The sequence below is a fragment of the Miscanthus floridulus genome, chromosome 2, assembly GCF_019320115.1.
Source record: "Miscanthus floridulus cultivar M001 chromosome 2, ASM1932011v1, whole genome shotgun sequence".
NCBI classification, from domain to species: Eukaryota; Viridiplantae; Streptophyta; class Magnoliopsida; order Poales; family Poaceae; genus Miscanthus; species Miscanthus floridulus.
In genome coordinates this window covers 139,565,873-139,591,848 of record NC_089581.1, presented here as the reverse complement: position 1 = coordinate 139,591,848, position 25,976 = coordinate 139,565,873, and the positions used below count along the sequence as shown (strand labels likewise).

The 25,976-nt window shown below is 43.6% G+C and overlaps 1 protein-coding gene, 1 non-coding gene and 1 pseudogene across 2 annotated transcripts; 1 reads left to right on the top strand and 2 right to left on the bottom strand.

Annotated features, from left to right (window-relative positions):
* Positions 1-495: 495 nt before the first annotated feature.
* TRNAP-UGG (transfer RNA proline (anticodon UGG)) lies at positions 496-567 on the bottom strand. The gene has a single exon. It is a non-coding gene; the product is annotated as a tRNA-Pro (tRNA).
* An 11,276-nt stretch (positions 568-11,843) lies between these two features.
* LOC136539864 (uncharacterized) lies at positions 11,844-12,945 on the top strand. Its single transcript, XM_066531858.1, has one exon. It carries the CDS (start codon positions 12,063-12,065, stop codon positions 12,603-12,605), a length of 543 nt encoding a protein of 180 aa, XP_066387955.1. The 5' UTR covers positions 11,844-12,062; the 3' UTR covers positions 12,606-12,945.
* Positions 12,946-15,676: 2,731 nt separating this feature from the next.
* On the bottom strand, positions 15,677-25,699 carry LOC136537158 (uncharacterized; annotated as a pseudogene).
* Positions 25,700-25,976: the final 277 nt, after the last annotated feature.

Genomic DNA, 25,976 nt, shown 5'->3' with positions numbered 1-25,976 from the left:
AGGGACTATGCTCGTGCGACGCCACGCTCAGCTCGCCCCCGCGGGCCGCGCCACCTCGTTGGTGGCTAAGGGCGGGATGAGCCTGAATCCTGATCGCTGCCTGCCGCCGTCGTTGTGAAGGTAGAGGACGCCGGCCTCGGCACGCTACTCGCCGCCATGGGGACCATTGCACGATCGCTTTGTGTGGAGTCCGGCGTTTTGTGTCGGAGAGAAAAGGCGCTGCGCAGGTGCGTCGGCAACGATCGCGTGGCTCGATCAGCCCGTCTCCCCCGATGAACAACGATGGGAACTTGGGGGAGGGGATGGTGGCCACGGCGACTTTGTCTCACGCCGTAGTAGTCGAAGGTTCTAGAATTGCTAGCTGCTGTGCTGCATGTGGATATCCACATCCAACCGATTGGTGAGGGTGTAAGGCAGGTGCACGGAGCAGAAAAAAGAAGGAAAGAACGAAGTGCCGTACCGACAACAGGGAACAGGAAAAAAAAAGTATGAAAAGGGGCATTCCGAGAATCGAACTCGGGACCTCTCGCACCCAAAGCGAGAATCATACCACTAGACCAAATGCCCTGTTTGCTGAGGAGGAATGGGGGTTATATACAACACTATGCTCCTTTCAGCATTGTAACTCATGTCAACGTTAGGGGTTGAGTCACCTGTGTCTGATCAAAATGCCGGTTCAGAATACGTTTAGATCGGCCAAAAGAAAATACTAAGTAAAATATCTGGTGTGAGTTCAATCCAACGGACTGGCTCAGATTTTCTACGGATCTTTCTATTTTGGGTTGATTTTTTTCCCCTGGTTATTAGATCGGATCATGGATTATGATCCAAGCCTGATCCGACGCACCGACACATCGGGTTAGTCGAGTTGGGTGGACCTCCAACCTCGCTGTCGCTCCATTGTAGCAACGCATACGCTTCCGGCATCCACTGTTCTCCCGCGTCGTACCAGACAACGCACACGCAGAGAGCCATACCAGATCCGACAAATCTCGGTCGGCCGTGAAAATCACAACGGATACGGCAGCCGCAATGAACCAGGAAGCAGGACAGCGCAGCACCGACACGACACGTGAGGAATCCAAAACGCCCAGCAGCAGCAGGCGTCCGTCGTCCCCTCTGCTGTCCATCTAGATGGCACGAGGCATAAGGAACGTCTCTGGTTTATAAGTCGTATTTTTTTAATAAATAAATAATATTTTTCTCTTATAATAAATCGACTCTCGTTTTCACGTGGATTTAGCCGGAGGCAGGGGCACCGCGTCCGCGTGCCGGGCTGCCGGCCCGTCAGTGTCACCGTACCTGCACTCCACTGTCACTGTTTTTTCCGCGCGCGCTGTTGCTTGCTCACCGTCACACGAATCGCCAGAGTCCACGAGTCGAGGGCTCGAGGCTCGGCCAATTAGAGCACGCACGCATCTGATCCGTTTGCACCACCGGAGCATCTCCAGGCTCCAGCTACCCATTTCCAAAGAAACTACTGGAGAGTTGAGCTAATTTTCTTGCTACAGCGGGGCTCATCAGCTGCACTTCTTGCAGCGGCAGCCAGAGGTAAGTTCTCAATACCTACAGTGCTTGAAAGAGAAAAACATGCAGCAACAACTGCAGCCACCATAGAAAAAAGACAGCTGAGCAGAGGCTACATATCTCCTTTTCCATTTCCTTTTAATGGAGATAACTAATATTTTGTCCCAACTGCCCTTAAAACAGAGGGGAAGATGCAACTTGCTCAATAACTTGCTTGCACTCTAACTACCACCGAGGTGATTTTTTCGAGTGCCTCGTTCAATGCTGCCTCCAGGCTCACGGCTACTCCGTCTGTCCCTAAACGAAGTGTATACCGGTGAAGAGATCAATGATAATGAGAAATTACATATACCTCTATAAAGATGTAATCATTACACATTGAGAAGAGAGAAAGTAGAAAAGAAAAATAACTAGAGTTAGATTGTCTCGTATCTAGAGGTGCATTTATTTTGGGAGATATTTTGAACGAGTACGTAGCTCCGCTCGTCGGTGAGCCACGGTTGGCTTGCTTGTCATAGGAAGCCACTAGCCACCTGGATCTTGCCCTATGCATTGGAGTTCTGGGGGCACGACCACCTTTGAATCGCTGCCCAAATACTTGAGCTAGCGAGCTGGGATAACAAAGTCGGCGAGCATGCACGAGGTCGCGATGTCTTGGGGTTTTCATCACCGGTGAGCACGTAGTGGAGCAGAAGAGAACAAGTGATTGAGAGGGGTGACCGCGGTGACAACTGTGGAACTATGGTAGGGTTTTGTTCGAACATGAGATGCGAGCCATCCTTCGTGATCTGACGATGTATGATGCATGGACCATAGTGCTGGGACTAACAGGAAAGTTCGAATGAACACGAGGATGAGTTGGCAAGCATGATGGGCTGCTATTAGAAGGCTATTGTTTTTTGCGATTACACCATACAACGCACACACACTCACCCCTATGAACGCATGCACGTAAACCCTACCCGTATGAGCATCTTCGAAGACTAGGCTGACAAATCCTCGAGATTGATGAAACCACCACATGCGTCTTGCTGACGACGAGAACGTCGCCTACCACTGAAAGCGCAACGACATTAAATCGTGGAATATTCGCTCCCATGGGGAGTTGAACCCCGGACCTAAGATGCTACTGTGGCTCTTGTAACTGCTAGACTATAGACCCTTTGGCCGGGCATGGGAGATTTGATGCAACATGTTTTCCAATGTTTAAAAAATGGAGTATTAGGCCAACCCCATTAACATCTTATTGGGTAGTCGTACCGGAGAGCCGCTAGATACTCTAACCTCCCATTAGAAAATGGACTTAGAGTACACCAAGGTTGGCACGGGCGCACTGGTGGTGTAGCACGTGTGCAAATAATATATATTCACCTCGTCCTAAAATAAATGCACATCTCAATTTCAAGGAGTCAACTCATTTCAAGTTTAACTAGATTTATAAAACAAAATAGTATCAATATTTGTATATCTAAATAGATTTATTACAAAAATATGTGACATGGTTAATCTAACAGCATTTATTGAGTAACAAAAATATTAGTATTTTTATATATATTTCGCCAAATTTGATACTGATTGTCTCTTCAAAACACTAGATGTACGTTTATTTTTAGATCAGAGGGAGAATATACACAAAGAGAAAATTTCTTAATTAAACACCATTGAAATCTATATTTCTTCCTTCTATGCTATTGATGAAAACTACAGACTTCCTTTATTGCCATCGGTTTATCATCTTAGTTCCCCCTATATGCCATTACAGAAGTCCGAAGTCCCTTAGTTTGGTCTCCTTCTAGAAACCAGCCCTCGTGCAAAATGCAAACGCTGGCGCGCTTCTAGAAGGAGGCGCCCCCGGATCGGCCACTGCTGCCACGGCGTGGCCGTCAGCATCAGCCGTGCTGTTTCGTCTGCGCCGTACGTAATGCCTGCTTAGCTGCTTTGCTTGCTTATCCACCTAATAACGATGCCAAGTGCCACCTAATGGCTAATACCACGTGCATCCATCGATTTGTGTTAGTGCTCGCCCATTCGGGTAACGTGTCTGATCCGGTCCCGCCTGTGAGACCCAACCAGACAGAGGGCGAAGCTAAAGTGAAGTAGAGGGAGGTGCGAGATAAAGAAATGATGAAAACATCTATCAAAATGAAGAAGCCCATTGATAATATTGGTTGCTAACTTGGTATAACGCTAACAAAAGTGAGTTAAAATATACAAAATACACATTTACTTCAAATATTTACTCCATCCATTCAAAATTATAAGACATTTTGGCTTTTTCTAGATACAATGTATCTATATTCTAGACATAGTGTATATCTAAATGTATAGTAAAAGCTGCTTATCCAGGAAAAAACAAAATATTTTTAATTTGGAATAGAGGGAGTACTTAACACCTATTTGTTAATTCAACGGCCTAAAAATGTGAACAAATAACTTAATTTTATTTTTTTTAATAATTATTCAATGGAAATAGAATCAGTTATACAGTACTCTACCTTCAATCTTCTAGATCATCTAATCTCCATACTTTCATTGTCGTGAAGTGTTGAATCACTTATTGCAAAGGCAAACGATCCTACCGCAACTGAGCACAAAGGGGTTAAGCTATGGAGCAAACCAACAAAGCAATTCACCACGCAGTTAAAAGCTACTCCCTCAGTCCGAGAAAAAATGAACCTATGGGATTCATGCCGATCAAACTGGTTTAAGTTTAACCAAGTTTATAACAAATAGTATTAATGTTTATGTCTTCAAATAAATTTATTATGAAAATATATCCTATAATGAATTCAATGATACTTATTCTTTATCATAAATGTTAGTATTTTTTTATATAAATTTAGTCAAAATTCAAACTATTTGACTTATCGAAAAATAAGAATTACATTCTTTCGTGGACGGAGGGAGTAACAATCAGCCGGCACCCGATGGGGTAGGCAGAGCGACGCCGAAGAACGGGGTTGCAGACTTGTGGCTTGTGAGTAGTTCCTTGAACATTAGTTGCCAATCTCAGTTGAACTTTTGTCTGTGTTGTCTGAGCTGTGGGGGGTGCAGTATGTTGGGCTAAGGGGGGCGCGTAAAGGGCCAAAATATGGTGCTAACAATTTAATTTCGTTTTTCTGGGGGTGCGGCTGCACCGAGAGCTTTTAACGCTTCGCCCCTGCAATCAGAGCCTATAACGGTGGACGTAGTAGCGCATATTCGTATACCGTATCTCTGTCCGTTCATGTTTTAAATTTTCTAGATACATTGTTTTACTATATATATATAGATATAGTGTATATCTAAATACATAATAAAAATAATATATCTAAAAAAATCAAAACATCTTATAATTTGAAATGAGAAAAATCTATTTTCTTCTTCTTTCTCTGTCTTGTGAAATGCAGTTGATAATTTGGAATGAGTCCGACCAGAGGAGTTGGTAAGGATAAATCCTTTTTTAAGCTAGCTGCTTAACTCTTCTGATTCTAATAACTCAAATTTACTCCCTTTGTCAATTATGTAAATAATTTCAACATTTAAAATTTATCTATAAGCATTTTTGGCATAATACATCCCTCCCCTTTCATCGTCATAAATGTAATCTAATTAGCCACTACCATTGTGGTTAGATGTTTTTTTTAACACAGTTACATATACACGAGCGCACACTCACTCCTATGAATACACGTACGCACATCCTACCTTTATGAGCACCTCCGAAGAACTGGATTGGACTGGCAAATCTTGAGATTGACAAACTCACCACAGACGCGTCGCTGTCGAGGGGCACATCGCCTACCATTGAAAGAATAGCGCCGTTAAATCCTAGAATAAATCCAGTAAAATATGAGCATCCTTATCAAGTCGGGGACTTAAACCCGGGTGGGTAGGTTCCACCATAAGAAATCCAACCAGCTGAGCTACGCTCAATTCGCATAAAAAAGGTAGATGTTACTCCTTCTGTCTCCCGATTTATACTCTTATAAAACAAAACCCCACTAGCTATTTATCTCAACATGCAAGATATCAAACTAGACAATGCACTATCACATACAATTAAAATCCACTAAGCAAAAACCCACTAACTATTTATCTCAACATGCAAACTGTTCAACTAGGTAATGCACTATCATGTACAATTAAAATCCACTAGCACATGCAACTGTCCACGTCAGCAAGATACATAAGTATTTTGTTGTCTACGTTATCATACCACGCAATCCACTGATCCGTAATTTCCACAGCAACGCACGGGGTATGCTTCTAGTTCTAGAATATTATTAAGTCAAAGTATCTTAGGTTTGAACAAATTTATATAAAAAGATACTAGTAGTCATCATACTAAATAAGTATCATTACCTTATGAAATATATGAAAAATATACCTATTTAAATTCATAAATATTAATAGTATTTTTATAGGCATATTCAAAGTTAAAGATAGTTTGGACTTACATCAAACCTAGAATTTACACCGTTGTTTCTGAAAGTGAGGTAGTAATTGCATCTATTCTAAAAATACTTATATTTGTGTGCCTTGAGTTTAGTTTTCTTCTAAATCGAATTTTACAACTTTAATCTAATTTATTTATAAAAAAAATATATTAACATGCATATAGCAAATAAATGCACAATTATAACATATTTCATCGTGGAATTAATAACAAATTTAGTGATATAGATTTTGGCACATTTGTCTATGAGTTTGATCAAAGTCACGACTCAGTGAAAAAAAGGACTAACCTAGCGGAGGAGGCAGAGCAGAACCGTGTATGCCAGAAGGGAACTATTGTACAAGGCTTATTTGGCCATTTTTAGTCGAGAGTTTATAACATTGTTTTAAAAAATTATATAGAATGCAATAAAATAATTCTCAAAAAAATATGGGTGAAAGCATTATTCTTAATGTATTGTTTTATTCTTTTATTTCACTTATTTAGAGTTGGAAACTGAGCAAGAGAGTTTTGTTCCCATAAAACTCACATTTTCTCTCTTCATAAAAATATTATAATATCATCAAAATTATTTATAATAATCTATTAAATACAGATGAAAATATAATAAAACTTCCACGAAGACCGATCTAATATGGTTGGCTCCGTTAAAAAGAAATTTCACATGAATCTCTACTTCTCTAAAAGGAAACTATCGTTTGCCTAAACTTTTAAGGGAGAATTCTTTATTTGGCATCGAAACAAATCACTCTTCCGTATTTGGCACTAGAAATTTTGAACTTCCTTATCTAGCATCAATTTAAAAATTCCTTCCGTATATGACATTTTCGTCCATTTGATGCAGTAACGGTGTCAAGTGCCACCTAAAATAACATATATGCCCTTCTATAAACCAGCAACATATAGTGCCAGATAGGTAAAGAATAAATAGACATAATGTCAAATAAGGAAAGCACAAATATGACAAATATACTTGATGCACAAGCTTCACAAATCTGACCACATTGTCAGCATATCTACATAGAGAATCACATTACATTTCACATGTCCAGATTCATAAATATGCATACATTACCAGGTTCATAAATATAAACACATAAAGATTCATACATATGGGGTCTAAGTTTACATTATAGTTCATAGAGCATATGTCTTACATATTGCTAAGCACATCTACATAGAGAATCACAAGGTCAACCTTCTCTTGCTTCTTGTGCTATTTGCAGGACTATCAAGCTTAGCTGTTTTGTTTCTTGTGCCTATTGCAGGGCTGTCAATTTTTTCAGGTTTGAAGCAAACTGTTTCTTGGTCCTTTTAGCCTTCTCCTTTGTTGGAGATTGAAACTCGGTGAAAATTGGCTCCAGTTCATTGGAGCTGCTTCTTGACCTGCACATGTACATTCAAACTAGGATGACATCCTTGCTCTTCGTTGACTACAGAATAAGTACTAAAATAATATTCAGAAGTACGAGACAAGATTGGCAAATTCATACTACAGAACAAAGACATCAACGGGCACAGAGGTGACATTCAGGAGAGACATTCAGTTACTTGGTTAGTAGCTGATTCCAAACAAGACTTCGAAAGAACTTGGAGCATTTTTTTTCTCCAGAATTTTTAGTTGTCTAGTGGAGCAGAAGCATTTAGGCATGTTTGGATGAAGACCTGGCCCAAAATGCCTGGTGACATTCGCTGCCTGTGTACTGCCTGAGAGTCATTTAGTTCAAACCCTAAAGTTTTTGCCTGGTTCGAAGTTGCCCGTGTATGTTGCCTACTGCCAGGCTTATTGCCTAGGACTAATCAAGCCATTCACATCACAGGAAGCACTTCCGCCAACCAAACAATGCTAGTCTGCCTGACCAGATAATTTTCTACTCAATAACAGGCAGCACACAAGCAGGTGAAATATCCAGGCAACTACTCTAGGGTAGCATCCAAACATGCCCACTCAGAAGAGGATATTGCTGATATTGGTACTACCAGAAGAAAGCAGTCCATTCAGACTCAAAATAGTTTGCAAGATGAACCCACAGTTGTTCATAGGATAGTGGTACCAACAATTCTAGCTCTTGCAATAATCATTGGTGAAAATGCACGTATTGCTGGAAGGTGTAACAAACAGTGTGCTTGTTATCAGTGGCCGATATATGTTGTAAAGTAAAACATCTAGCAGAGATATTGAGCATAGAAGGGTGATTCTCTCTCTGTATATTCTGTGGGGGGAAAATGCAAGAACGACAAATTAGTCCTCTGTAAAGCCTTCTCCCTTACTATTTGCCATCGATTTTCAATGTTTTATCTCATCCACTTAAGGCCAAACAGACAACCATCTTTGGTGCATGGGTAGAGCTCCATGGCACCAAAACGTTCCTTAGAAATCAAGGATATTTTGTTGTCACTTGCAAGTTGCAACACTGGCATTACAAAATTATCTCATACTGTAGAAAGTTTCTTCTCAGTAGCAATTTGGCCACTAACTGAAAGTACTAGTTGAGGATACTATAGAAGTTTTCTTCTCAGTAGCACAACACTGACATTAATGAAACAGAGGTCTTCTCCTTCCCTTTATCAGAAGGGACAGCTACCACACGGTCTTTCTTTAAGTACATACCCTCCTCATCCACACCAACATGCTCATTGTTTGGTAATGGATTCATGAGATAGGTATCCAACTCTTGTTTTATGTCGTCCTTATGTTGTGCTTCTGCTTCAAATTGCCATTCAGTGATAGGCTTGTAAGGTTCAGATGGACCACAATAAGCAATAAATATCTCGATGACCTTTTCCTTATGTTTACTGAACATTACCATCAGTTCTTGGTCTGACGTTACTTCTAGAAAAGTTTTTAACTCAGCATCATAGTATTGCACATGTGGAACTTCCAAGTACCCCGGAGGATACTGTTGAACAATGGATTCAACAAGGTCCATATAATTTGTGAAATCAGCATCCACAACCTTCTCCAAGGAAAAACATCTCACATCCTTTCTACTTTTCTTTGGATTGCCAAGAAGGTGAATTTTGAGCAAGTAACTTGTATCTGTATCAATTCTGTGTGTCCAAACAACATAAGGACATACTGGAGGATCAGATGGCTCTAGAGGAACTAAGCTAACTAGTACCCACAAATTCAGTGTACAAGCTAACAAAAGGTTTTCACTGTTACTTTTCCACCTTTCTCGAAATAATTAATTAACATATTACCATCACAGGAAGGACTACCTTAGTCTGGTTAACAGACTCAGGAAGAACATACTATTGAATAAAAAAACTAAGATTATAATAGATTATCTTAAACTTCAAACTATATTAGCTTCAGTAAATCAAGATGCATTCTCCAAAGATAAATTATTAAAAGCACAAACACAGTTGAATGTCTGCCAACTTTAGTGTTAACTGAACAATCGCGAACTCAAACCATGTTCTGCATACTAAGGCCACTTTGAAAATCAAAATCATGATGGCCTCAGTTCAATGAAATCCCATGGTAATTTCAGCGGTTTACATTTTTAAAATGCTCCAAATACTCAAAATATGGGTGCTGTTTCAGCACCAATGGTAACATTATCACCAAGCAAATTTCAGCATATTTCACATGGTTATTTAGATCCAGAAATCAAAACACCAAAGCAAGCATACAGAGACATTGAATAGGCTGACAAAAGGATTATCTCAATGAGGTGTTCAGATGGACATCCTAAACCTGACACAAGATTATGAACACATATGTCCCATTCTTAAACAAAGATCGATTTGTTAAGTAAACTTAAGAAATAGCTAGAATAACATTATGCAATTTTGTTCTAACAATCTAACAGCAATAGTTCTGCAAATACCATACAATCACAATCCAAAGAACAACAATTCGCGCTTCCATCCCAAAATGTACGAAATCGATGAAAGGAAGAGCCACGGTACTCACTCTTCGGTGGCAGTGGAGCCTTCTCCACGATGGGCTCCGGCATCGCAAGCCGCGTGGTGGTGACAGCGGCCGCCTCCCGCGCCGTTGGACAAGTCGGCCGTTGTGCCACTGGGATTGCTGCTTGGGGAGGCCGCCATGCCTAGTCCGCCGCACGGTCTGGCCGGTGCTCCAGTGGTCGAGCTCGCCCCGTGCGCGTCTGCCGCGCGCGTGGCCTGCACCCTGCCCCGTCGGGCGAGGCCGCCCCGCCGCGCCGCGAGCTGCAGCCAATGCCACTCGGCGAGGCCGCCCCCCGCGCACCACGCGTCGCGAGATGGGGCCAGCGCCGGCCGGCGAGCCCGCCCCGCCGCCGCGTTCCCCGCCGGACCCGCGCCGCGTCTCGAGCTGGGGGACCCACCCCGTGAGTTCCTGGGCACCGGCGGCCAGCGCCTCCTTTTCCCCATCCTCATCTCCTCCGACCTCCATTCTCTCTAGGGTTTAGGGTTTGTGTCTCTGGTTTTCAGAAGGGGAAGAGGAGCGACGGGAGAATAGGGGGAGATGGATGCACGCACGACTGAGGACCTACGCGTGGCCAAAATAAACATGGGCATTTTGGTACATCTAATGAAAAGCTGACATGGTCTTCCTAGTCAACTAACGGAGGGAGGCCTCAAATGGACGGAAGTGCCATACACAAAAGAAATTTTCAAGTTGATGCTAAATAAGGAAGTTCAAAATTTTCAGTGCCAAATACGGAAGAGTGATTTGTTTAGGTGCCAAATAAAGAATTCTCGCAACTTTTAACCCTCATCCTCTGTTATTGCGCATCCTTTAATGGCCACCAAACTGCCGGACACTCCATTAGTACCAGCAAAAGCAGCAGAGCATCAACCCCCTGCGGCGGCAAAACAAACGCTGGCGAAATTAGGACGACGTTTGGTTGATTGATCAGATCGTGTCATACTGTCATGGCCTGCCACAATTCAACATGTTTAGGCCCCTTTTGGATTTGAAGAAATTTTTCTGTTTCATGTGTTTTTTCTATAAAAATGAACTGAAATTTCTGTAAAATTTTATGTAAAATTCTTGTATTCCAAAGGATGCCTTAAAGTTAGCAAGTGTTTTTTTTATCTGTCATGTTCGCTTGAACTTATCAACCCTTTTCTCTCACAACAAATCAGTCAACCGTATTTTTCAGCCTACCTTTTCAGCGAAGCAAACAAGACAAAAAATAGCCATGTTAGAGTTCATTTTCTATGCCAAAAAGAGCCACAAATTCGACACCACTTTTGGTTGGCCGAACTTCTACGATAAGCCAAAATTTAGATACTGACATGTTTTTAGTTTTGTTCTCAATCGGATTTTATACGGCCTGTTTATTTGGCTGTGGCTTGTCGTAAACTATCGTAAATTTTTAGCCAGAACAGTATTTTTTTCTCACACAAACCAACCAACAATACTTCTTCATGAACCAGCAACGATATAAACCAGCCAACCGAACATGCTGATAATTACGAACACACACTACTACTTCACGGCCCATAGGAAAAAGCTAAGCTAAGCACTTTTGGGTATTGTACTAAGTCCTGGTGGACAATCTCGGCGATGATTAAAACTCCTGTGCTGTAATGACTCTGGGTCTTTATTTTAATTGAAAGGCCCGGGACGTATGCCCTTGAACTCAAAAAAAAAGAAAGAAGAAAAGCTAAGAAGCTACAGTGCATGGATATGCGTTCGGTTTGTTTGAGCTTGTTTGGCTGATAAGCCATGGCTAAAAGTACTGCTAGCTGATTTAGTGTAAGAGAAAAGTACTATTGATTTGTTAGCTAAAAAAACTATGACTAAGTCAAACAAACCCGAACGGAGATGGATTGCGTGTTTGCTGGTATATAAAAGCAAATGGATTGCTTGCTGCTTTAAAAATGTTCATCAGATCCGGCAAAATGACATCATCTGCACTCGTCTGTCCCAACACGTCGCCATTCCCATCTGTCGACGGCAGCTCACTCGCGTCCTCCCTCGCCCAACACTTCTTTGAATCTTGATCGCCTCCTCTGGCCCGCCCGTAAATATATAAATATTCGCACGCTCTTGAAACTCATCAAGGCGCCCAAACCAACACCAAAACGAGCTAAAAATCTTCTTTTTCTCCCCCTACTCCGTTCAGAATTCTTTCTCTGAAGCCTGGTCGATCGATCGATGGCCGCCGTGCAGCCACGCGTAGCCCCACGCCGGCATCCGCCACCGCCGTCGCCGCTGGTTCCGCCGCTACCAGCAGCGCCGTCGCAGGCGCCGGCGGCGCGGCCGCAGCTACCGTGCAAGAGGAGCCACGCCGCCGTGGCCGTCGCCCACGGCAGGAATAAGGAGAGGGTGGCGGAGTCGTGCTGCCCGTCGTCGTCGCGGCTGGACCAGCTGGAGCTGGTGCTGGTCGACGACGACAGCGGCGAGGAGGACGACGGCTGCGGTAGCTGCGTCGACGGTGCCGGTGGTGCCGGCGGCGGACAGGAGGACGACGAGGAGGAGAGCGGGAGCGGGAGCGGTGGTGTCGCCTGGTGGAGCCAGGAGAGCGGCGGCGGCGGTCGCCGCCGCTCCCTGTGGGCGAACGGGAGCAGAGCAACCGAGGGCGGCCAGTTACGCGCCGGCGGCGAGCGCGACGACGAGGACCCCACGGTGGCGGCGGCGAGGCGGCAGGAGGAGGACCGCAAGTTCTGGGAGGCGTGCCTGGCGTCGGGCTACCCCTGAACCCTGCAGGACGTGCAGATCGACCGATCGATCAATGGCCATGCCATGCATGTGCGCGTTCATGTTTCTTGATTAGTAGTACTAGTAGTAGTAGTTTTGTTTATTTGATTGATGCGACAAGGATTTGTCTGTGCTTTGGACAGCGTTACAACTTACAAGTTCGTGTAAAATGCGATCATGAAAGAAAGATGGCCAGCCAAACAGCTGCGTCTGCGTAGGAAGGGAACGAACCTACTGGTAGATTGTTGATGCTCCGTGCGTTCAACCGCAACAACACGTCTCATTGATTCATTCATCAGAAAATGTAATAAGAGCGTGTGTGCAATCTTGGCAATGTTGATCCGCTTCTTCTTTTCTTGGTTTTGTTTGGGTTATTTTTCTGTCTGTGTTAGTGGTACAAACAAAATGTGTGAACAATCAGCATGTTCGCTCGTTGGTTTCAGTTAGAGCTTATCAGCTATGGTACAGTATTTTTTTTTTCACAACAAACCAACACCAATCGAGCTTATCAGTTCAGAAACTAATCAGCGAACAGGCTAATGACTAATGTTGTCATCACAGTGGGAACTTTGCCGTCAGTCAATTTGAAGAGAAGATGCCCTGCACTGTGTATCGACTGTTTCTAGAGTTTAGTGTACAACGGAGAGAGGGGGAAAAAAAGCACCTACTGGTAGGCTAGACTAAGACTGTCTTCAACAAGAAATACATACATGAACCTAAACACAAAATGGGTAGTGAGAGACCTAAAATTAGTCTTCAACAGAATACTTATATGGAAGACTTATTTTTGGTTGCCTGACAGGCACAACCTAAATATAAATATATGGGTATCCTCTCTCCTAGAAACCCATTTACAGAAAGGATTCTCTTTTAGGTCCTGTTGTTGGAGAAGATGCTGAATATGCATTGAACCATTTACCTGTAGTGTTACTAAAGAACGAATGTGTCTTGTATTTTGAGTGTTGTTGTTTGAGCATTTGGGTAAAGACTTTGTTAACCAGTGTTCAGTAGTAGGACAACCTAAATAAAGCAAGGCATTGTCCTGACTCCCGGGTTGCTTGTGCCCTTGAAAAGGAATTAAGGAGTTGCTTTCCTCTCATAGCTAGGAGAAGGGACCCAATCAAAACGCTTTTAGCGATGTTCATGCACCAGCTCCTGCCTGCTGATGCACCAGCTCCTGACCACTGCCTGCTCATGTCGGTCACCGGCCCGGGAGGGGTTAGTTGCGTCGCTTTCGGCTGGAAACACCGTCCAATTCACCACATCCCCCTAACAGCTTGGATGATATGAACTGGCAACTAGAGAATCTGTGATCCGATCCAGCAGCAAGGTCAGTCAAAGGAGGAGCAGTGCCCCCACCAACAAATGAGCATCGCACAAGACTACCGCGAGCCAAACCCCAAGTTGTTATTATATCATGCTGACAGGATAGATGAAGTCATATATATTCTTTAAACAACCATGAAAATGATCATGTAGTTTATAAAAATTCCGTACCTGGAGCTATTTCGGCGGAGCCGACATGGCTGATTCACATTCACGTTTCTATATTTGTTGTTATGTTAGGAAACTTCATTGGTCTTGTTATTCGAATCTTTTTTCATTTTTGTGATGGTTTTCTATAATGGTGGCTTACCACTCAGCTGTCAGCTCGCCCTCATCGCCCCTAGATAGGTTATCTGCATTTTCCATCCGCCGCCTTCCTCGTTCGTTCCTGGGAATGGCCCCCCTCAGCCCATTACCTGCAACAATGTCACTGACAGTTGCTTGGATGACTTTGCCAAATAATAGGGTCAGGTACTAAAGTTGGCATGGACTAAGGTCCCGTTTGGCCGGGCTCCCACGGGGCTCCGCCTCCTGCACTGTAGCCGGGGCCTGGGTGTCGGCCGTCCAGCAGCCGACAGGTGTCTATAGGAGCTGAAGCCGCGGAGTCAGAAAAACGAGCTTCTCCGGCTCCGGTGGTGTCAGTGAGAAAGGAAAGGAGGGGAGAGAAAAACGGATACGATGAACAGTAACTAAGTGTCGGCCGCCCAGCAGCCGACAGACCGGAGCCGGAGCCATCGGAGCCCGGCCAAACAGGACCTAAGCATAGATCGGTTGGTTAGTTTTTGTGCCCAGCAGCCGACAGACCGGAGCCGGAGCCATCGGAGCCCGGCCAAACAGGACCTAAGCATAGATCGGTTGGTTAGTTTTTGTGATGGAACCTAACCGACCGGTTTCAAGTCATCGGTTTTCTAGGGTGTCTGTACTATGATCTAAAAAAGAAACTACTCAAGTTGTCACAAGCAAGCCTATAAAACACATTCTGGGTAAATTTCAACCGATTGCCCACCACATTTGGAGTCCAAAGAAAGGAGGGCTTGCTGTACTACATTTGAGCCAACTTGATGACTCCGTCTAAAAGCACTTAGCCAATGTCATATAAAGTTATGAACCTGAAAGGGAAAGAGATGCTGTATCACATCGCCATCGATGGGATGGATGATGCAGCATCAATCCAGTTCACCAATGATGCGTACTACTGGGGAATATCTTCTAGCAAAACACACCCAATACCGCCTGCAGTGCAACAATAGATTCAAAGAGACACAGAGGTCACTAACTTTTAGGCACATACAATTTGGATACAAACTTATTATTACCGTGATTAAAGCAGTCCATCAGTCTTCTGTCCGAAGGCTATCAGGTTTCAGCAAATCTTCACATTCTAACACTGATAGACAACCTTTTCACATGGAGAAGCATATATAGCGATAGATACAAACTTTAGTCACATCAATCACTGTTACCATTACAGTGAGAATAGAATCATGACAAGGATAATAGACCTACAGGAAAAACATAGTTTTTTTTTTCTTGAACATGCAGGAGTGTATCTTTATATTAAGAAGAAGAAAAAAGGTAAAGACACCCCCCCCCCCCCCCCCCCACACACACACACCCAAAAAAAGAAAGAAAACAAGCCAACAAAAACAAAGACTCACACACTCACTCACACTTAAGGGGGTGACAAGGTACAAAAGCGCCTTTTATAAAAGAAAAAAAATCATAAAAATGAAAGATACCATTCAAAGTACAAACATGCTATGATGACCATATGCCTTATGCCACAAATTCAGGAGTGCAAAATTAGCGAGGTGAAGCTGATGACATGTTTTCCTTGATAATGGTATGCACATGTTTAGGTTTTGCTCCTGGAACATCTAACGCTTCATGCGTTATAGATGTGCCTTATTCATTAAACATAAGCGTTGACAACATTGCTACTTGATTTTCAACCAAAAAGAAAAAGAAAAGAAAAAAGGCCATCCCCTCTCAAACTCATATATACAATTTTACAACTCATGACACAGCAAAAACTGGATCATCAATCAATAACATAAGACCCTTTGTATTCTAAATATTGAAGGCCTCAATCCTGCACAATAATTCTCAACAAAAACAGAATATCTGAAATTGATCTGCGCATGATTGTACGAAGCAACATAAGGGATGCAGGACAAAAGGGCCCGCCACATTACGGCTTTGACCACAAACACCCCCCCTGCTGCATTATACATATATTTACATCCATTAATGCATCACCAAAGACAACCATCTAACATTTTTTATGCTGAGGATCATTTGAAAATGGTGATCCAAGCTGACGCAAGAACTTCACCACCTGGGTGAGAAATATGTCATCACTACAACATGGGCCAGTATAGAAATGATGCTATGACCACCCACCAATGGGAAGATAACCTGGAGGCAAACGCTGCACCATGTTATTGTAGATGTGTTAGACAACAACTACCAAAAGGATAAGTTTTGCATAAGAAAGAAGTGCCAGATAATATCAACTGAAGGAAACAAATTCAAAGATACAGATTGCAACTGTTATTTTTTTTCTGATCCCTGTCAGGAAAGCACACAACAAAGTCCCAACACTTCACTTTCATATGTACCTTCAGTTATTACAAAAGAGAATAAAATCTTCTTGTCCCAAGTAGCAAAGATGTTGCAACTGTCCCTTTTCTTTTGGCTCTGTCAGGGAAAGCACAGAACAAAGTCCCCATACTTCACTTTCATATGTCCTTTTAGTTACTATAGGAGGGAGGGAAAGGGAGGGAACCCCAAAATTTAGCTACTAGTTAGCGATTCCGTGCACTGTCATGGGGGAAAGACATTCACGCAAGCTTATAGCCCAAGGTTATCTAATAGCATAGCACTCAATCATTTATATATGATTGTTCGAGAAAAAAAAATCTATATGATCAATATTCAAGTAGAAGTTAGTTCTTAAGTTCTACGGTCTAAACATAATAATTCACAAATTAACAGACTTCAGACTCAAAAATAGCTCTTAGTTACTGTCATCGATCCTTAATTATCCCCTAAGGTTCCATTAAGGTTACAGAGGTACACAAATATTTGCAAGACATACTCTGTTTATAGTTTCTCATCAAGTTATCAGGACCTCACATTTCCCACGATCCCATTTAAAAAATAACACAAATATAAGTGTCCATTTCAATGAAACTCCACATAAGTGCAATTTTTCTTTAATTTTTCTATACCAGTTTATCAGTAAGTACAATTGTGCTGATAACTAAAGATAACTGCTCGAGCACGACCACGACCAGTACACTGTTCTGGGTCAGCTGTCATGCTACATGCATTACCTATACTATAGGGATTTGTTTTTTCAAATTTTATGATTCCAGATAAATAATTAAAAGTTCAAAAGAACAACTGACAAATATGTTTTAATATTAAAGGCACATATAACCATCAAACTGTATTGTTAAAATCTAAAGCTTGTAGAACAAATTCTAAAGTCGAGTGTCACAAAACATAGGCAATTTGGCATATAAATTTCAAAATATGATTTTGTCAACACACCAACATTTGACACTGCACAGCATCAAGCTTAATCAACACAAGAAACTGATTTGGTACACAGCAAATACTTGGTTCACTGGAGTACATATAAATTATTTCAGTCAGTATCAGTATTTTTATAATGATCCAAAAAATGCTTCTTAGAACTTACAGAAAAAAAATGCATCCAGACACAAATTTGTTTCAAATAGATATGCAGTATAAGAGACGTTATCAGTAAGAATAACTCACAGATAGATGCTGCAGGTGATATCGATGAAAACTTGTTGGGAGGCTTGGGGGTTCTCATACTGGGTGGCATTGCATGAAAAACAACATCAGGGAGTGGAGCGGATGGAATCTTTGGATGAAATGATGGTGGATGTAGTAACCAAGGATCGGGTCGTCACTTTCTTAGTGGCGCGCTACATCGGCGCCCGGGTGTAGTGAAAAATGAGCAAGGGTCTTCACATCAGAGTCGACGGGTGCGAAGGGTAAGGAAGCTAGTCGAACCAACTAGGATCCGTTTAGGTAGTTGGAATGTAGGGTCACTTACAGGTAAGTTAAGAGAATTAGTTGATACCGCGACTAGGAGGCGTGTAAATATATTATGCGTTCAAGAGACTAAATGGAAGGGTCAGAAGGCGAAGGAGGTGGACAATACAGGTTTCAAGCTTTGGTATACAGGGACAGTCGCGAATAGAAATGGAGTAGGAGTTTTGATTGATAAGAGCCTCAAGAATGGTGTGGTGGGAGTGAGAAGGCAAGGAGATAGGATTATCTTAGTCAAGCTTGTCGTTGGTGATATGGTCTTGAACATAATTAGTGCGTATGCCCCCCAAGTAGGCCTCGACGAGAGTACTAAGAGACAATTCTGGGAAGACTTAGATGGCCTGGTTAGAGCTATACCTAGTAGTGAGAAGCTTTTTATAGGAGGAGATCTTAATGGGCATGTAGGTACTACAAGCGCAGGTTTCGAGACAGTTCATGGAGGTTTTGGGTATGGTAGTAGGAATCAGGAGGGGGAGAAAGCTCTAGACTTCGCGGTAGCTTTTGACCTGATGATAGCCAACACTTTCTTTAGAAAGAGAGAATCTCATCTAGTGACCTTCAGTAGCGGACAACACTGTAGTCAGATTGACTTTGTCCTCGCAAGAAGAAAGGACAAACGAGCATGCTTGGATTGCAAGGTGATACCAGGGGAGTGTGTTGTTTCTCAACATAAGCTTTTGGTGGCAGATTTTCGTTTTCAGATGCGTGCCCGTAGGAATAAACAAGCTAAGATTGAAAGAACAAAGTGGTGGAAACTGAAAGGGAAGACGTCAGAGGTATTTAGGGAAAGGGTTATCAAAGGGGGCTCTTGAAAGGAAGAAGACGACATAAACAATATGTGGGACAAGATGGCAACCAACATTCGGAAGGTAGCCTCAGAGGTGTGTGGAGTAACCAAAGGAAGGGGACGTGAGGCTAAAGATACTTGGTGGTGGAACGAGGAAGTCCAAAGGGCTATTAAGGAGAAGAAAGAATGCTATAGACGCTTGTACCATGACAGGAGTGTGGACAACATAGAGAAGTATAAGGTGGCAAAGAAGACTGCAAAGCGAGCTGTAAGTGTGGCAAAGGGTAGAGCGTACGAGGATCTTTACCAACATTTGAGTACGAAGGAAGGAGAGAAGGACATTTATAGGATGGCTAGGGTTCGTGAGAGAAAGACACGGGACTTCAACCAAGTTAAGTGCATTAAGGATGAAAGGGAGCATCTCTTGGTAAAGGAGGATGAGATCCGACATCGATGGCAAGAGTATTTTGACAAATTGTTCAATGGTGAGAATATGGACACAACCTTTCAGTTGGATGACTCTTTTGATGACACCAATAGACGCTTTGTGCGGAGAATCCAAGAATCTGAGGTCAGAGAGGCGTTGAAAAGGATGAAAGGAGGTAAGGCGATGGGACCAGATGGTATCCCAATCGAGGTGTGGAGATGCCTCGGGGACATAGCTGTAGTATGGTTAACCAAGCTGTTCAACCATATTTTTTGATCGAACAAGATGCCTGATGAGTGGAGAAGTATATTGGTACCGATCTACAAGAATAAAGGGGATATTCAAAGTTGTACAAATTACCGAGGAATTAAGTTGATGAGCCATACTATGAAGCTATGGGAGAGAGTTATCGAGCATCGCTTGAGAGCAATAACGCGGGTCTCTATGAACCAATTTGGTTTCATGCTCGGAAGGTCAACCATGGAAGCCATTTTCTTAATAAGACAAGTTATGGAGCGGTATAGGGAGAAGAAGAAGGACCTACACATGGTTTTTATTGACTTGGAGAAGGCTTATGATAAAATACCAAGGAATGTTATGTGGTGGGCGTTGGACAAACATAAAGTCCCAACGAAGTACGTCGGGCTCATTAAGGACATGTACAGCAATGTTGTGACTAGAGTTCGAACAAGTGATGGAGATACGGATGACTTCCCGATTAGGATAGGACTACATCAAGGGTCAGCTTTGAGCCCTTATTTGTTTGCTTTAGTGATGGATGAGGTCACAAGGGACATACAAGGAGACATCCCTTGGTGTATGCTTTTCGCGGACGATGTAGTGCTAGTTGATGAAAGCCGGACAGGAGTGAATCAGAAACTGGAGTTATGGCGGGAGACTTTGGAGTCCAAAGGTTTTAGACTTAGTAGAACTAAAACTGAGTATATGAGATGTGACTTCGGCACTACTACTCGGGAGGAGGAAGATGTTAGTTTGGAAGGTCAAGTAGTGCCTAGGAAGGATACCTTTCGATATTTAGGATCAATGCTACAGAGGGACGGGGATATTGATGAAGATGTTAGCCATAGAATCAAAGCAGGGTGGATGAAGTGGCGGCAAGCGTCTGGTGTCCTATGTGACAAAAGGGTACCACAGAAGCTAAAAGGCAAGTTTTATAGGACGACGATTAGACCTGCTACGTTGTATGGTGCAGAATGTTGGCCTACGAAAAGACGACATATTCAACAGCTAAGTGTCGCGGAAATGCGTATGTTGCGTTGGATTTGCGGTCATACAAGAAGGGATCGAGTTCGGAACGATGATATACGTGAGAGATTAGGGGTAGCGTCAATTGAAGAAAAGCTTGTCCAACACCGGTTGAGATGGTTTGGACATGTGCAACGGAGACCTCCAGATGCACCGGTGCGTAGTGGAATCCTAAGTCAGGATAGTAACGTGAAGAGAGGCAGAGGAAGACCGAAGTTGACTTGGGTAGAGGCAATAAAAGGAGACTTGAAAGGATGAAATATACCCAAAGACTTAGCCTTAGATAGGAGTGCTTGGAAGACAGCTATTCACGTGCCTAAACCTTGATTGCTTCTGTTGGGTTTCAACTCTAGCCCACCCCAACTTGTTTGGGACTTAAAGGCTTTGTTGTTGTTGTTGTTGTTGAAATGATGGTGGATGTACATATGGGCCTGAAGCTTCATAACTATTTGGAGAAGCTGCTGGCACAATAGGGCGAGGACCCCTGAAGGGAGATGAATGGTGCTTAGGAGTGCTATGTTCTTTCTTGCGTTTACAGGTAGAATCACAACTAGGAAAAGTAGTGCTCTGAAGAGGAGCAGGGGCGGGGGACAAATGCTGGAAACTCTGATGACTATGGTCATGGTGGTGATGATGGCGATGGTGGATGTGGTGATGATGGTGGTGGCCATGGTCGGAATTGTGATCCTGATGGACTGAGGGAGATTGGTTATTAGGTTGAGGAGCTGGACTTGGAGAGTGAGCATTACCTGAGTTGTTCAGTGAATGTTGAAGGTAGGAGGACAGACTAATCTGCTTAACTCGACCAAACACAGTGTGGTTCAGACCCAAGTTTCTAGAAGAAGAATTTCTTAATGTTTGGGCTAACTGTTTTAGTCTTTGCAAGGATGGTGGTTTGTTATCTGCCCCAACAGCAAGGAGAACAGACGCTTGAACAACAGTAGGAGGCGCAACTGTTGAACCATACAGATTTGTCAGTGTAACATATAGGATCTGCATTTCAGAAAGGAAAGAGTTACTCAACGATAAAAGAAGCATTTGTGATAAAGCGCAAAGATAAAAATAAGTTTGGACAAAATAATTTTCAAAAGCAGTAACCATGGCATGTAAAGATTAGGGATTGAGTGGGCTTTCAACTCGTAGAAGGTAAACACAATGCAGGATTAGTGGAGATAAAAAAAATTCTGTTAACTAGCAAGATCAATCAATAGACAAGAAACTTCACCAAGTGTAGGGTCTGTTTGGTTCTCCTAGTAGCTACTAAATTTAGTAGCTTTTAGTCACTTTAGTAACTTTTCAACCAAACACTCTGACTAAAAGCTACTAAAAGGGCTTTAGTCATCTCTAGTAACTCTGGAGTTATTAAAAGTGACTAAACCGTTTAGTAGCTACTAAAGTTTAGTAGCTCGAACCAAACACCCCCTAAAGCTTCTTGCATCAATCAGCAAGCACAGAAATGTTACTGGTGACAACAGAGAAACAATGATGATAAAGAAACTTCTTTCGTTCACTCAGGACAGAAGACTTGAATGCTTTAGTGGCAAATAGTAAATAACTAAAATCACATCCATGAGCTATTTTGTTTTTTGTTTGGGTGCACAAATCCAGATATTTACACCTAACATGTTAAAGTTTACATTAGTTTATGATTTGCTAAACTGTTATGGCCATGCAGACTTGTATTCATTTTTGGCTCTATAATGCACCACATATTTCAGCAGCACAGCTAGTTTATGGGTCAAAATGGTCATTAACAAATAAAACCGATTTGGATTGACCAACTGAAATAATTTTAAAAAAAATTCTCCAGTCATGAGATGGGAACTGATTCTTCAGTAATGCTTTAAACAAATGAACTGGAACTTGAGCAGCACAAACCTCATGTTCGTTAAGAAATAATCCAGATTTCATCTGGGCCTTCAATTCGCTCAGTTTGTCTAGTACCACATCAATGGGAAAGTTCAACGAGAAATTAAATAAGCCATCAGGCTTCTGAGGAACAAAAGCAGTTTGTGGAGGTATAATCGTTATGCCACCAGGAAACCTCAAGATCTCAAAAGAATAAGAATTCCCAAACAGAGATGGTGTCAAATGGAGAATAGACTGCTGTATAACCAAGGACACCAAAGATGACCTCAGTATGCTTAACTCTGTTGGTGATAAGGTGAAATTAGTAGGATAGGGCCAGAGTCCAAAAGTCACAGTAGTCCAGTTTGATTCCCCAGTTGGCTCCAATGAAAGTACAGATACCTAGAGTAACAGGAGGAGCCAATAATTACACCAACTCAAAGACAATCGCTATGGACAAGTGAAGTAGAACATACCACAGAATTGTTGATGCCAATCTCTTCAAATATCATACTCAAGGTGTGATTTATTTCCACAAAGCTCAGAAATCATTCTTTGCAGCCTGAAGCTTGCAACCACATCAGCTGTAAGTAAAACAGAATAATTATGCGAGCACATATTAGATCATCCAAACAAGCCTAACATGTTTTCCATTAAAAAAAATGAGAACTAAATACAGGGCAAGAGCACAACCCCCCCCCCCCCCCCCCCCCCCCCTCAGCGTCAGCCGCCAGCATCTAGGATGAATCCTGCTCTTGCCATCTTTGTGGTACTCATGGTGAACCGGTGATGTAGAGTGAACTTCAGAAATTTAAATATTATCATGCACTGTGATTGCCAGATGCAACATATATTGTGTTTGGACAAGTGGACTTTGAACTGGTCAGGTTACATCTACACCTTTTGTACACCAATGTCCATGACAAAAATTACCTGGATGACATTCTGTCAATGTAGCTACCAAATCTTGCAACATATAACTAGAGGCTGTCAATTCTGACACATGTTTCTGGGCAAATAGCCACGTTGTTGACACAAGAAGAGCCTAAACCACAGCTGGGTCTAGAAAAGATCACGAAGGCTGCCCCCAGGTGGCACTCCCTGCGCCAGCACCCAGCAGCTGAAAGCAGTTTGCACAGCGAGGGACCTTTTGTTTTAATATGCAGGCTGTCAGGATCAAACCCGGGATGGGAACGCCACAACAGGCAGCTCAAGCACCTCGCTGTACGCATGTCTGCAGTTTTTTAGGAAAAATTGGTTGTATAGCACCCAAAGAACCTGACTTTTGGAGCACCAAAAAGTTCCCGTACTTTTTGTTTTTGCAAATATGTTCCCATAACTTTAATAGCACAGAAAACGGTCACCTTCTGTTACTCTTCTCCCCGTTTTTCATTTTTGTTCATCAAAACTAAGTTGCAAATACCAGCTTTGCCCTTAAATTCCTTCTTCTGTGCTCTGCACATGAGACACCCAATCCAAGGTCCTCCACTTGCGCTAGCACATCCTCAGCGCCACTATCTACTCTGCAGGCTGGGATCCGCAAACTACCAAGTGTTGTGGTCATGCTGCGCTGCTACGATGGTCTCTCCTGGATGCTCTGGAGCATGACAATCATGTGGTAAATGGCAGCCGCAGATCATCCTCACTGCTGTGCAGTCCAGGCCTCTCCAACTCCCTTGCCAACGCCCACAAGCACAAGACCTCAATGCACGTGCACACAGACATGATGTGACCCTATGAAGCTCCATCCTGTGATCTGTGGCAATCATACATGTACCATTCCAGGACATCTAGCTCAAAGCACACTCATGCTGGACTACTTCAAGCAGGCAGGCAGAGGGGGGGGGGGGGGGGGGGGGGGGGGGGGGGGGGGGGGGGGACAAGCGTCTCCTGCACTTAGCAAGTTCTTCTGCAACCAGCTTAAGCTCCACAGCACCACAGATGACTAGGACAGCAGTCAGTGCCAAGAAGGCTCATGCACAGGCAAGAGCGGACATGTCGGTGACATGGGAGAACCCAGTTTTGCGGTCAGAGACAAAACTGACACAGAGCAGGTATACGAAGTGTAAGTATTTTGGTCAAAGATAACAGCAATGGATGAAAAAAATGTGATGGAGTGCTAAAAACGAAGATTGCTATGTTTTGGTGCTTTTAAAGTGTCCCCAAACAATTTTGTGCTGTTTTCCGAAAGTCAGATTCTCTGGGCGCTATAAAACCAAAAAATTCCCATTATCTAAACAGCTTCCAACCTCCATTAGCTGAGCATCAACTTGATAGTATACAAAGTTAGAAATTGGTCCCATTCAAATGTCAATCAGCACCAACTGCATGGCAGGACTCAGGACAGTAGATCAACTAACAATTCGCAGTAGGCCAATCGTAATTTTGGTGGAAGACACTCAGGCATTGATTCCACAACTAACACAACAATCAAAAAGTGCTCTATATCTCTAATATTCAAATGCACCACACATCTCAATAAAAGAATGCAACCCATATCAGCTACCACTGTCGCCAACAGAGCTCCTAGGTGGCTAGGTCAACATGTTGAAACATGAATCCTGCAAAAGTCCGCATGCAATATCCCCTAACGCAACAACAAATCAACAATTCACTCAAATTAAGATCAAGGCGTGTCAAATTCTACTACCTATGTGACTAATACGAATATGATGGACACGATCCAATTCTGGACAAAAATGCAAACCATAGAGCTCAGCGTTAAAAGCTCAGTTGATCCCCCAACGCGCACAGTGGAAACTCCCAATTGGGCATGCTACATGCCTGGCCGGCCACAGGAATGGACCAGCATTCCGCACCACATCACAGCACGCAACGGCTCCATCCTACTGCAACCTCAACAGACGAGAGCAGAGCACGGGGAAAACTAGTCCCCCGAATCGCGAGTACAAACAGAAGACAACGGTAGCGAGCTGCATTCCACTAGAAGTAGAACCCGTAGCCAAGCAGCCAGAACAGCGCCGACAGCACCACGGCGGCGCCGAGCAGCACCGCGGCCGCGCAGCGCCACCACCGGCGGCGCCCGCGCGCCTCCTCCCCAGGCGCTTCCTCCCGCGAGCCCTCCGCGCCGCCTCCTCCAGCCGAGTCCGGCGGGTACCCCGCCGCTTTGCCCATCACCCAGCGGAAACGCTCACCGTGCTAGTGCTACCCCCGGCGCGGCCATTGCGGGCTAGAACCAACGAGTGGTTAGGGTTTCCTCCGCTTGTGGCTTTGGGGGGATCCGCGCGCTCCTCCAACGGGGATAGGGGTGGAGACTGGAGACGTGGAGTGGAGTGGATGCGTGGGTGAGTGTTCGCGAGCGGGAGAAAAGACAGAGCGAGGAGCAGCGCGCGACCGCCGAAGCGCGGCGGCAACGAGCGAGTGCTTGGGTACTACAGCGAGTTAAATCCTGGAGCGGCTCCCGCAGCTACCGCCATAGCGGAAACACGTTTCATGACCGGTGGGGCATAGTTGAGGTTGGACCCATGAGTCGGTGAGTCAGTCTGGGAGTGAGGTGCGACGGTTGAGGGAATGCCCGGGGTGGGGGGAGGCAGCCAGGTTGGTATGATCGTGACGGGGGTTGATGACGACAACGGGGGACGGGTGGCGCCCGGCGTTGAAAGGTGTT